General features: G+C 45.7%; 1 protein-coding gene across 1 annotated transcript in view; it reads right to left on the reverse strand.

Moving 5' to 3' along the window:
• tbcd (tubulin folding cofactor D) overlaps positions 1 to 12,982 on the reverse strand; it is a 97,277-nt gene extending 84,295 nt beyond the window's left edge. The window contains exons 1-13 of the mRNA XM_084179877.1: positions 12,869 to 12,982; positions 12,348 to 12,540; positions 12,087 to 12,137; positions 11,881 to 11,978; positions 9,050 to 9,151; positions 5,467 to 5,613; positions 5,295 to 5,350; positions 4,939 to 5,071; positions 2,842 to 2,887; positions 1,676 to 1,808; positions 1,304 to 1,446; positions 941 to 1,001; positions 572 to 646 (exon numbers count right to left, since the gene is read on the reverse strand). Coding sequence (XP_084036003.1) covers positions 572 to 646; positions 941 to 1,001; positions 1,304 to 1,446; positions 1,676 to 1,808; positions 2,842 to 2,887; positions 4,939 to 5,071; positions 5,295 to 5,350; positions 5,467 to 5,613; positions 9,050 to 9,151; positions 11,881 to 11,978; positions 12,087 to 12,137; positions 12,348 to 12,531 — 1,229 coding nt within the window. The 5' untranslated portion in view covers positions 12,532 to 12,540; positions 12,869 to 12,982. The remainder of the gene's footprint in view (positions 1 to 571; positions 647 to 940; positions 1,002 to 1,303; positions 1,447 to 1,675; positions 1,809 to 2,841; positions 2,888 to 4,938; positions 5,072 to 5,294; positions 5,351 to 5,466; positions 5,614 to 9,049; positions 9,152 to 11,880; positions 11,979 to 12,086; positions 12,138 to 12,347; positions 12,541 to 12,868) is intronic.
• Between the last annotated feature and the right edge of the window lie 1,038 nt (positions 12,983 to 14,020).

Genomic DNA, 14,020 nt, shown 5'->3' on the forward strand with positions numbered 1-14,020 from the left:
CTGTGAAGTTCATCATAACTTATTTCATCTGTAGCCTAATAAACTGCATGCTTTCCCGAGTGGTAGTGGGAGGACCACACACACACCATATCATTGCGTGACTCCAAATTTACTTCAATATGATGGTTATTTTATCAATATTTGCTGCGCATAAAGTCGTTTCCACCGCCATTTCCTGCATAATTAATTTTACAGACAAAAAAAGATCCCACCACGTCGAACAAAGAAATTATCTGTCGCCGTTTTATAAAATGACCCCTAAACTTTTCGGTTTCCATCACAGCTGTCGTGACTTTCATTTTGCTTGAGATGATTTTACTACAACACTGCATCCAAGTTGCTTGACATAGGCGTTTCAAACACCTGTCAGTCAAGGCGAGCTCATGAATATAAAGCTCCCCGCCCACTCAAAAGGCTATTTTACATGGGAATCAGAACGACTATTTTTGGAGCTTTAATACCATAACATATCTCTGTAAATTGTCTGATAGGATGTTCTCCCCAGTGGCACAGACAAACAGCATAACATAACACAGATGGAATGCAAAGCTGTAAATGCACCAGTTGTTACCTGAAACACTCCAACACTGATCCAACCACCTCGTCAGCCAGCTCCTTGGGGAGTCTCCCCGTCACCCTCCCAATACTGAGAACACATGTTGGATCTTACCTTAGGTTTGTCTAAACAGGTGCCACATGAATAAGAGTCATTTATTATGTACTTCATCAACATGAGGGAGTGCTTCTGCCTATAGGCAGCTTTCTGGATTTTAGGCGTTTTGTCTGTTCAGATGCCACCCACATAAGAGTCATTTATTACGTACTTCATCAACATGACAGACATTACTCAGTGCTCCTGCCTATAGGCATCATTCTACCTTCTGAAAGACAGACTATTTGTGTTTATCACTGTTAATAAAATGTGACAACAAGGTTCTACCCCTTAGCTGCAGACCAGCGGACGATGGTCTCCTTGTCTTTCAGCCCACCCAACAGCTGCTCTGTGAAATAAAAAAGACAGAGAGAGAGTCACTACCTGAATAGCTGTGACTGAACACCATAACAGACCTGACGTGGGTCAAGTTCAGTAGGGCATACCCTAACAAAATGTTTTGCAACAGAACATGTCAATCTGTGTTGTTATTGGTCAAGCAGTTCAGGATGTTGCACTCCCTACTGAACATAAGATCATTAACACCAATGAGACAGTGAGAAAAACCAAATGAGAGACACAGTGAGACAGAGACAGAGAGACAGAGAGAGAGAGAGAGAGAGAGAGAGAGAGAGAGTAATGCTGACTGACCGATGACGTTCTCCACCTCCTCAGGGATATCATAGTCCTCCTCCTGGCTCTGGGTCTCCATGTCTGGGCTAACAGCCTCTACAGTGGAGCTAGACTGGGACTGGGACAGGTTGGCTGCCAGGGAGCGACTACCTCTCTGGTACCTGAATGAGAAGCAAACACACAAAGTCTCAACACAGTGTTTCCTTTAGGAAATGTTCTACGGCAAAGGCTCCCAAATTAACATTTAGGGAGTGTGTGTGTCTCCTCCACTGCTTGAGGAAGGTGAGACAGTCTCTGCATCAGCTTGACCCCTACCTCAGTGTGTGTGTGTGTGTGTGTGTGTGTGTGTGTGTGTGTGTGTGTGTGTGTGTGCGCGCGCATGCGTCTCACCTCCACTTGGCCAGTCGCGGCTTGAGGAAGGTGAGACCCAGTCTCTGTATCAGCTTGACCCCCAGCTTCCTCAGCATAGCCTGGCTGCTCTCTGCCACATGACGCTGGTCCAGACACTGCAGCACCACCGGAGCTGGGGAACACACACACAGACACACATTAGTATCATGGTAACACTACACTGGCCCAGACACTGCAGCATCACAGGTTAAGCCAGGCATACGATTCAGCTGTCCCAGACAAGTTCTTGAGATCGGAGACAAACTCCTCATGTCGTTGCCTACTCGGGGCGTGTGGCCGTCACCGACGCTCGTTTAATGTGAGCGGGTCAGAGATGCAATCTGAGGGCTACCCATCTCGTCTTTGAGCCATCACGATATTTTTAAAATCTTTTTTCGGCACAAAATCTCAAACGCTCTTGTAGTGTGAGATGTGCAACGACAACTTTTGAGAACGGTGATTAGCAATAGCCAATGAGAGCTGGCCAGAGAAGAAGCCAGTGAGATGACGACGTTGTTTCCCATCACCCAGAATGGGTAGACTCTGGAGCAGGAACCATGACTACTATTAGCATGTGTTTGTACCTGCCTTTAACCAAACCGTCAAATCGTTGCAGCTCTGAAGTTTACAAGCAATGTTATTCAATTCTAAATGCATTGGCTAGATATTTCAACTCCGTAGTTCAAGTGTGAATGTCTGACTGAAAACATTTATGAGGCTGCTTTGAGCCACAGCTCCTTGTAGCTACGTTAACAATCTATTCACATCATTGTTTTGGCGAGACAGCGTGGTATGGAGAATCCTCACTACCAAGTGACTCCCCGTCTGTGTCACATGGTTTAATGTGCTCACCACTACATTGGCAAGACAAAACACTACAGGATAGACGGTGGTTCAATGTGAGAGGCTCAGCGATGTCAGGATTCAGACAGTGGTGAAGTGTACACCCAGCATTAGTATCTCACATCATCACCTACAGCCAGTATCACAACATGGTCACATCAGTCAACATCAGAAGATCACCTACATTCAAGTTATTTAGCAGATGCTCTTATCCAGAATGGAGGGACAACAGGTACATTCAATTAAAGGAGGTAAGACAACTTCTTATCACAATCTAAAGTCAAATTGCTGATCAAAAAGCAACTATTGAAGGACATTCTTACCATACTGGAGAAAGTCATCTCTCTTGCCATGCTTGAATAGCTGGGCCTAGAAGACAGAGGAGAGAGAGGTGAGAGGAAAGAGAGGGGAGAGGACAGGAGAGAGAGAGAGAGCGGTGAGACAGGAGAGAGAGCGGTGAGACAGGAGAGAGAGCGGTGAGACAGGAGAGAGAGAAGTGAGACAGGAGAGAGAGAAGTGAGACAGGAGAGAGAGAAGTGAGACAGGAGAGAGAGAAGTGAGACAGGAGAGAGAGAAGTGAGACAGGAGAGAGAGAAGTGAGACAGGAGAGAGAGAAGTGAGACAGGAGAGAGAGAAGTGAGACAGGAGAGAGAGAAGTGAGACAGGAGACAGGAGAGAGAGGAGAGACAGGAGAGAGAGGAGAAACAGGAGTGAGGAGAGACAGGAGAGTGAGGAGAGAGAGGAGAGTGAGGAGAGAGAGGAGAGTGAGGAGAGAGAGGAGAGACAGGAGAGAGAGGAGAGACAGGAGAGACAGGAGAGACAGGAGAGACAGGAGAGAGAGGAGAGACAGGAGAGAGAGGAGAGACAGGAGAGAGAGGAGAGAGAGGAGAGACAGGAGAGAGAGGAGAGAGAGGAGAGACAGGAGAGACAGGAGAGAGAGGAGAGACAGGAGAGAGAGGAGAGACAGGAGAGAGAGGAGAGAGAGAGGAGAGAGAGGAGAGACAGGAGAGACAGGAGAGACAGGAGACACAGGAGACACAGGAGAGTCAGGAGAGTCAGGAGAGTCAGGAAAGAGAAGAGAGACAGGAGAGAGAGGAGAGTCAGGAGAGAGAGGAGAAAGAAGAGACAGGAGAGAGAGGAGAGAGAGGAGAGACAGGAGAGAGAGGAGAGTCAGGAGAGAGAGGAGAAAGAAGAGACAGGAGAGAGAGGAGAGAGAGGAGAGACAGGAGAGAGAGGAGAGTCAGGAGAGAGAGGAGAGAGAAGAGACAGGAGAGAGAGGAGAGACAGGAGAGAGAGGAGTCAGGAGAGACAGGAGAGAGAGGAGAGACAGGAGACAGGAGAGAGAGGAGAGTCAGGAGAGAGGGCAACAACATCAATATCGTGGAGGAGATCAAAATAATACATTTTCCTTTAAAGTTGTGAAATTCCAACACCTATTTTGTTCATAATGTTGTGCCTCCTGCCCTTTTAAGGGTTCGATCAACATGTTGTTTGGGGTTAAAGCACCACAAACCTCTACCTTCTCCATGTCTTTACATTGTAGCAGCAAGGACTTACATTGGCATTGAAAGTAACCAATAAAGGTTCATCTTAACCACTCTTCTAATAACACTCTCGGTCTCTTTCCCCATTTCTCAGTGGCTCTTTTTAAGTTTTGCTGCATGGTGAAATTCAAAATGCAACTTTGCAAAAAAAAAAGCTTACTAGAGCCAGTCTAAGCCCCTTAAGGCAGTCAGAACACACAGAGCCAGTTTAAGCCCCTTAGGGCAGTCAGAACACACAGAGCCAGTTTTAAACGCTCTGAGTGCCACATAGAGACAAGCCGGTTTCCCCTCCCAGTCATATTACAGAAGCACAGAGAGAAGGAGAAACGGTTTGAAAACAGGTAGCGCCAGTTTCAACGCCAATAATATGACTTTTACACACTGCTCGCTTGAGGGTTGCATTAAATTAGCTTTTTAGACTAACTGACACAACACAAGAGTTAACCTGAAAAAATAGACTAATCCACTGTTTAATCAAGGAGGTTGGTGACGGCACAACTACAGGACAGGAAGAGATGAAAGAGAAAGACAAGCTGGAAGAGCGTGAGGGACTGGGGGTTAGTTAGTTAGGCCACAGCACCTCTATGGACTACTACACTGATCCTAGATCTGTTTGTGCTGTATAGCCAACCCCTAGGGATCTGGGATACCAGCTCCTAAAACAGGTCTGGGACCAGTCATCAAACACTCACAACAGGTACAGCACTATACACCTGCCAAACCTGCCAAACCCACAAGAGCTATGATCTCCCACAAACATACATGTAGGCTCTTGTAAACTAGGCCTTCACACTGATCACTGCAATCCACACTTACATGCGCTCACGGACAGACGAACTGTGTGTGTGTGTGTGTGTGTGTGTGTGTGTGTCGTACCAGAGACTGCAGGGCCCCGTCCAGGATCACAGTACCTCCCATGGTCTGGTCACTGGCCTGAGAGATGGTGGTCAGACTCCAGTCCAGGAAGTCTCCTAGTCGCTTCAGCTTCACATCAGGACGCGTCACAAACCTGCAAACACAGGCAGTTAGATGACAACACGCAAGGACCACTCCGTAAACTGCAAACACAGGCAGTTAGATGACGACACGCTAGGAACACTCCGTAAACTGTGTGTGTGTGTGTGTGTGGCCTAGGCATCTTCAAGTACAAGTCCTCCCTCTTCTGGCTAGAACATGAAATGCAACACAAATGTTGCTTTTTTTGGTTTTAAACAATAAGGTTGAATACTCACTTTGATACCAACACAGAGGCAGCATCCCTGGACTTATCACTGACCATCAGGTAAGACTGGAAATAACAACAGAGAAATGGTTAGCTACAAACTAAATACATCATACATGGACTGGACCTGGGAGAACACGGCGGAACATTGCCCACCGGCAGGAGAGGCTGGAATTAGTTACCTTGGCGACGGCCAGAATGCGGTCCATGATTGGCTCTCTGGCCTGGCCGGGGTCAGAGGTCAGGTGACCGTCAAGACGGGAGAGGTCAAAGGGTATCAGACAGGTCATAGACAGCCACAGCAGCAACATGTAGCGGGTCTCCCAGGTCTAACACAAGGGGCAGAGGAAGGGTTAGGGTTAAAGGTCAAAGGGTATCAGACAGGTCATGGACAGCCACAGCACCAACATGTAATGGTCTCCCAGGTCTGGCAGGAAGGGGCAAGGAGAGAAACATTTGAATTTACTTTATTGAATCCTAGAGGGGAAATTGGCTGTGAGGGTAGGCAACAACACATCTGCCATGCTGACCCTCAACATAGGGTGCGTGCTTAGTCCCCTCCTGTACTCCTTGTTCACCCACAACTGCGTTGCCACGCACGACTCCAACACCATCATTAAGTTTGCCCACGACACAACGGTGATCACCGATGACGATGAAACAGCCTATAGGGAGGAGGTCAGAGATCTGGCAGCGTGGTGCCAGAACAACAACCTCTCCCTCAGCAAGACAAAGGAGCTGATCGTGGACTACAGGAAACAGAGGGCCGAGCACACCCCCATTCACATCGAAGGGTCTGTAGTGGAGCGTGTCGAGAGCTTCAACTTCCTCAGTGTCCACATCAATAAGGATCTATCGTGGTCCAAACATACCAACACAGTTGTGAAGAGGGCACGACAACGCCTCCTCCCCCTCAGGAGGTTGAAAAGATCCTCAAAAAGTTCTACAGCTGCACCATTGAGAGCATCTTGACTGGCTGCTTCACTGCTTGGTATGGCAACTGCTTGACCTCCGACCGCAAGGCACTACAGAGGGTAGTGCGTACGGCCCAGTACATCACTGGGCCGCGGTGTCAGAGGAAGGCCCGAAAAATTGTCAAAGACTCCAGCCACCCAAGTCATAGACTGTTCTCTCTGCTACCGCACGGCAAGCGGTACCGATTCACTAAGTTTGGAACCAATAGGACCCTGAACAGTTTCTACCCCCAAGCTATAATACTGCTAAATAGTTAGTTAAATAGTTAACCAATAGCTACCCGGACTATCTGCATTGACCCTTTTTTGACTTATCACATACGCTTCTGCTACTGTTTATATGTACAGTCGTGGTCAAAAGTTTTGAGAATGACAAGTATTGGTCTTCACAAAGTTCGCTGATTTAGTGTTATGAGATATTTTTGTCAGATGTTACTAAGGTATACTGAAGTATAATTACAAGCATTCCATAAGTGTCAAAGGCTTTTATTCACAATTACATTAAGTTTATGCAAAGAGTCAATATTTGCAGTGTTGACCCTTCTTTCTCAAGACTTCTGCAATCCGCCCTGGCATGCTGTCAATTAACTTCTAGGCCACATCCTGACTGATGGCAGCCCATTCTTGCATAATCAATGCTTGGAGTTTGTCAGAATTTGTGGGTTTTTGTTTGTCCACCCGCCTCTTGAGGATCGACCACAACTTCTCAATGGGATTAAGGTCTGGGGAGTTTCCTGGCCATTGACCCAACATTTTGATATTTTGTTCCCCGAGCCACTTCGTTATCACTTTTGCCTTATGGCAAGGTGCTCCATCATGCTAGAAAAGGTATTGGTTGTCACCAAACTGTTCTTGGATGGTTGGGAGAAGTTGCTCTCGGAGGATGTGTTGGTACCATTCTTTATTCATGAATGGTACCAACACATCTTAGGCAAAATCGTGAGTGATCCCACTCCCTTGGCTGAGAAGCAACCCCACACATGAATGGTCTCAGGATGCTTTACTGTTGGCATGACACAGGTCTGATGGTAGCGCTAACCTTGTCTTCTCCGGACAAGGTGTTTTCCGGATGCCCCAAACAATCGGAAAGGGGATTCATCAGAGAAAATGACTTTACCCCAGTCCTCAGCATTCCAATCCCTGTACCTTTTGCAGAATATCAGTCTGTCCCTGATGTTTTTCCTGGAGAGAAGTGGCTTCTTTGTTGCCCTTCTTGACACCAGGCCATCCTCCAAAAGTCTTCGCCTCACTGTGCGTCCAGATGCACTCACACCTGCCTGCTGCCATTCCTGAGCAAGCTCTGCACTGGTGGTGCCCCGATCCCGCAGCTGAATCAATTTTAGGAGACGGTCCTGGCGCTTGCTGGACTTTCTTGGGCGCCCTGATGCCTTCTTCACAACAATTGAACCTCTCTCCTTGAAGTTCTTGATGATACGATAAATGGTTGATTTAGGTGCAATCTTACTAGCAGCAATATCCTTGCCTGTGAAGCCCTTTTTGTGCAAAGCAATGATGACGGCACGCGTTTCCTTGCAGGTAACCATGGTTAACAGAGGAAGAACAATGATTTCAAACACCAGCCTCCTTTTAATGCTTCCAGTCTGTTATTCTAACTCAATCAGCATGACAGAGTGATCTCCAGCCTTGTCCTCGTCAACACTCTCACCTGTGTTAACGAGATAATCACTGACATGATGGCAGCTGGTGCTTTTGTGGCAGGGCTGAAATGCAGTGGAAATGTTTTTTGGGATTAAGTTCATTTTCATGGCAAAGAGGGACTTTGCAATTAATTGCAATTCATCTGATCACTCTTCATGACATTCTGGAGTATATGCAAGTTGCCATCATCAAAACTGAGGCAGCAGACTTTGTGAAAATTAGTATTTGTGTCATTGTCAAAACCTTTGACCACGACTGTACATATCTACCTCAACTACCTCATATCCTGCACATAGACTCAGTACTGGTACCCCGTGTATAAAGCCAAGTTATCGTTACTCATTGTGTATCTATTATTACGTGTTTTACTTTTCTATTCTTTTTTTCTCTCTGTATTGATGGGAAGGGCCCATAAGTAAGCATTTCACTGTCAGTCTACACCTGTTGTTTACCAAGCATGTGACGAATACTATTTGATTTGTATCCATAACAAGATACAGACAGGGCCAACACAAAGACAAACATTAGCTTCTACACATACGATACATTAAACAACTTGGAAGTAAACAGTTTCAAGTTAGCTAAATCACTATAGGCCTAATCTAGAAAGCAACAAGAGGGTAAAAGTGGCGCAGTGGTCTAAGGCACTGCATCGCAGTGCTAGCTGTGCCACTAGAGATCCTGGTTCGAATCCAGGCTCTGTCGTAGCCGGCCGCGACCGGGAGACCCATGGGGCGGCGCGCACAATTGGCCCAGCGTCGTCCAGGGTAGGGGAGGGATTTGGCCGGCAGGGGATGTAGCTCAGTTGGTAGAGCATGGCGTTTGCAACGCCAGGGTTGTGGGTTCGATAAAATAATGTATGCACTAACTGTAAGTCGCTCTGGATAAGAGCGTCTGCTAAATGACTAAAATGTAAAATGTAAATGTAAAAGCAATGGATACTCTGCTTACGAATGTGCAATGTAATGATTATAAATGTATACTTAATAAAAGGTACCCCTTCAAGTAAAGGGTTATCCTTCCATTGAGGTCTTGTAACATGAGAAATCAGGGGGTCTACATTAGCTACTGGGCTAGGAAGTGACAGACTCACCTTCCATTGAGGTCTTGTAATTAAGGAATTCAGGCTCACCTCTGGGTCTTTGGGGTCCTGTCGACACAGGAGGTCCAGGACTGGCTGGACATCAGCCACCTCATGGGGGAAGAGCTGCATGAAGATCTTATACCCTCTCACCTGGCCAAGACAAAAACACCAGGGGGTTAGGAGTCTGGCTTGTCACAACTGCACAGGCTGAGAAAGCTGAGCACAATACTTCTAACTCTAGTCTGAGACTGTAGGGTAAGACGCCACTGAATCAACACACACAACAGAACACTTGGCTTCGTGAACTGAAATCTTGCTATCTGTGTGACCAACTGGATTCAAACCTGGGTGACACAATAGCGTTAAACCGCTGAGCTAAAGCCAAGACATTAGCTTGAGAAGCTAACGCGAGTCTATAGGTCTCAGTCAAGGTTACTCATCATAGGAGCGTGGTTCATCAAACCACCAACTTTACATCTATCTGTAGTTACCTTGGAGATGATACACAGTGCATTCGGAAAGTATTCAGACTCCTTCACTTTTTCCACATTTTGTTATGTTACAGCCTTATTCTAAAATGAATGACATTTAATGTTTTCCTCATCAATCTACACACAATACCCAATAATGACAAAGCAAAAAGGTTTTTAGAAATGTTTGCAAAAAAACAAAAAAAACAAACATAAATACCTTATTTACATAGGTATTCAGACCCTTTGCTATGAGATTCAAAATTGAGCTCCGTTGCATCCTGTTTCCATTGATCATCCTTGAGATGTTTCTACAACTTGATTGGAATCCACCTGTGGTAAATTCAATTGATTGGACATGATTTGGAAAGGTACATATCTGTCTATATAATGTCCCACAGTTGACAGTGCATGTCAGAGCAAAAACCAAGCCATGAGGTTGAAGGAATTGTCCGTAGAGCTCCGAGACAGGATTGTGTCGAGGCACAGATCTGGGGAAGGGTACCAAAACATTTCTGCAGCATTGAAGGTCCCCAAGAACACAGTGGCCCCCATCATTCTTAAATGGAAGAAGTTTGGAATCACCAAGACTCTTCCTAGAGCTGGCCACCTGGCCAAACTGAGCAATCGGGGGAAAAGGGCCTTGGGGGGAGGCGACCAAGAACTCAATGGTCACTCTGACAGAGATCCAGAGTTCCTCTGTGGAGATGGGAGAAACTTCCAGAAGGACAACCATCTCTGCAGCACTCCACCAATCAGGCCCTAATGGTAGAGCGGTCAGACGGAAGCCACTCCTCAGTAAAAGGCACATGACAGCCCACTTGGAGTTTGCCAAAATGCACCTAAAGGACTCTCAGACCATGAGAAATAAGATTCTCTGGTCTGAATAAACCAAGATTGAACTCATTGGCCTGAATGCCAAGCATCACATCTAGAAAAAACCAGGCACTGGTCATCACCTGGCCAATACCATCCCTACGGTGAAGCATGGTGGTGGCAGCATCATGCTGTGGGGATGTTTTTCAGCGGCAGGGACTGTGAGACTAGTCAGGATCGAGGGAAAGATGAACGGCGCAAAGTACAGAGATCCATGATGAAAACCTGCTCTGACTGGGGCGAAAGTTCACCTTCCAACAGGACAACGACCCTAAGCACACAGACAAGACAACGCAGGAGTGGCGTCGGGACAAGTCTCTGAATTTCCTTGAGTGGCCCAGCCAGAGCCTGGACTTGAACCTGATCAAACATCTCTGGAGAGACCTGAAAGTAACTGTGCAGCGACGCTCCCCAACCAACCTGACAGAGCTTGAGAGGATCTGCAGATAAGAATGGGAGAAACTCCCCAAATACAGGTGTGCCAAGCTTGTATCGTCATACCCAAGAAGACTCGAGGCTGTAATCGCTGCCAAAGTTGCTTCAACAAAGTACTGAGTAAAGGGTTTGAATACTTATGTAAATGTGATATTTCATTATTTTATTTTGTATACATTTGCAAAAACCTGTTTCTGCATTGTCATTACGGGGTATTGTGTGTAGATTGATGAGGGAAAAAAACAATTTAATCCATTTTAGAATAAGGCTGTAATGTAACAAAATGTAGAAAATGTGAAGGGGTCTGAATACTTTCCAACTGCACTGTATATGAATACATCTGTCTGTAGTTACCTTGGATATGATGTAGCTGAATACATCTGTCTGCAGTTACCTTGGAGATGATGTAGCTGAATACATGTCTGTAGTTACCTTGGAGATGATGTAGCTGAATACATCTGTCTGTAGTTACCTTGGAGATGATGTAGCTGAATACATGTCTGTAGTTACCTTGGCGATGATGTAGCTGAATACATCTGTCTGTAGTTACCTTGGAGATGATGTAGCTGAATACATCTGTCTGTAGTTACCTTGGAGATGATGTAGCTGAATACATCTGTCTGTAGTTACCTTGGAGAGGATGTAGCTGAATACATCTGTCTGTAGTTACATTTACATTTACATTTTAGTCATTTAGCAGACGCTCTTATCCAGAGCGACTTACAGGAGCAATTAGGGTTAAGTGCCTTGCTCAAGGGCACATTTACGTCATTTAGCAGACGCTCTTATCCAGAGCGACTCACAAATTGGTGCGTTCACCCTATAGCCAGTGGGATAACCACTTTACAATTTTTGGGGGGGGGGGGGGGGGGGGGGTAGAAGGATTACTTTATCCTATCCCAGGTATTCCTTAAAGAGGTGGGGTTTCAAATGTCTACCTTGGAGATTATGTAGCTGAATACATCTGTCTGTAGTTACCTTGGAGAGGATGTAGCTGAATACATCTGTCTGTAGTTACCTTGGAGATGATGTAGCTGAATACATCCGTCTGTAGTTACCTTGGAGATGATGTAGCTGAATACATCTGTCTGTAGTTACCTTGGAGATGATGTAGAGGAATTTGAAGCCCAGGTGAACCAGTAGAGGAGGAGACTGTTCACTCCTGATGAGGTCCAACAGCAGGTTCAACATCCACTCTGTGGTCACAGGAAAGAAACACTGTCATCATCATGCGATCATAACAAGCGCACGTTTCACTAATGCAGAAGATCATGTGCTGTGCGTGTCTGTATGTGTGTTGTTACCCAGATGTGGATCCAGAAGATGGGGCTGCTCTTGATAACGGTCCATTATCACTGTAGAAAAAAAATAACTGGTCAACATAAAGTTGTTGACTTTTCTTTGACTGCTTATGATTGTGGTATGTATAGGTTATGAATGTGTTATTACGACTTATGTCTGTAGTTAGTACAAGCATTTAGGCCTAAAGCCCACAGACTGTTCCATGCAAGACTGGATTAAGTTGGCCACAACAACAGACTAAACATGTAGAGTATGAATCTCACCGAGGAACCTCTCTATGGCTGACTCCAGTGTCACGATGTTCTCGTGAACCTCTGGTAGGTTGGAGATCAGGGCTCGAATCTCAGTGCTCTCTGTAAAACCTCCCAAGACACTGGCTTTAGCGATCACCTCGGGCTCCCCGCCGCCGCCTCCATCCTCCCCGGAATCCATGTCGGTCTGGGCCATTATACTTGCCTAGATTACCGGTATGACAGATTTGATACATTTCATGCACTTGGTTATATGCATGTCTACTGTCTAATGTTTAAACACACGTCTTCATAATAGCTAGCAAGTGTAGCTAGTTTGCCTTGTAGTTTTCATAGCTAGATGAGAACAGTGTGACGCCTAGCATGGGCGTGTCACTGAATTGGTTCTATCCATGCCGATACTAGCCAATGATGCTAGCTTACTAGCTAGTGCTGTTGGTTGGCAAGTGGCAACATAAATCAAACAGAATTTGAGTGATCAGTGAACACACACAGCTCATACATTTGGTTATCGTAAGCTTATGAATGCATACCTGTAGTTATGAAAATTCTGTCCAGAAAATGAATTATTATAACTTCGGATGATGATGCTCACGCAGTTGCGGATGTCTGTTATCTGTTGTGAAGTTTGCAAGTTGCTCCACCCTACAGTACGTTAAGCGAATGGGGACAAAAAGCGTTTCGTTAATGAGAGACGCGCCACACCAAAGAGGTTCATGCATCATGCATGTCTCTTCAATCTCTTGCATCAGACATATTCAGAGGTGGAAATATTATCTCACCTCATGTATATTATGAAAATAAAAAATAAAATACACTGAGCGTACAAAACATTAAGAACACCTGCTCATTCCATGACATAGACTGACCAGGTGAATGCTATGATCCCTTATTGATTTCACCTGTTAAATTTACATTTTAGTCATTTAGCAGACGCTCTTATCCAGAGCGACTTACAGGAGCAATTAGGGTTAAGTGCCTTGCTTAAGGGCACATCAACAGATTTTTCACCTAGTCGGCTCGGGGATTAGAAGAGCACAACGCTCTTACCCACTAAGCTCCCTGCCTCAATCAGTGTAGATGAAGGGGAGGAGACAGGTTAAATAAGGAAGTTTAAGCCTTGAGACAATTGAAACATGGATTGTGTATGTGTGCCATTCAGAAGGTGAATGGGCAAGACAATATATTTAAGTGCCTTTGAACAGGTTATGGCAATAGGTGCAAGGCACACCGGTTTGTGTGTGTCAAGAACTGCAACGATGCTGGGTTTTTCACACTCAACAGTTTCCTGTGTGTATCAAGCACAGGAGGCTGCTGAGGAGAGAACAGCTCATAATAATGGCTGAAACGGAGCAAATGGAATGGCATCAAACACCTGGAAACCATGTGTTTGATACCATTCCACCGATTCCACTAGTCATTAACACAAGCCCGTTCTCCCCAATTAAGGTGCCACCAAACCTCCTGTGGTATCAAGAATGGTCAACCACCCAAAGGACATCCAACTTGACACAACTGTGGGAAGCATTGGAGTCAACATGGGCCAGCATCCCAGTGGAACACATTCGACCCCTTGTAGAGTCCATGCCCCTACGAATTGAGGCTGTTCTGAGGGCAAATGAGGGTGCAACTTAATAATAAGAAGGTGTTCCTAATGTTTTGTACACTGTTGCCCTTTTTTAGGT

This window comes from Coregonus lavaretus, assembly GCF_964263955.1.
Source record: "Coregonus lavaretus genome assembly, chromosome: 2".
NCBI lineage: Eukaryota > Metazoa > Chordata > Actinopteri > Salmoniformes > Salmonidae > Coregonus > Coregonus lavaretus.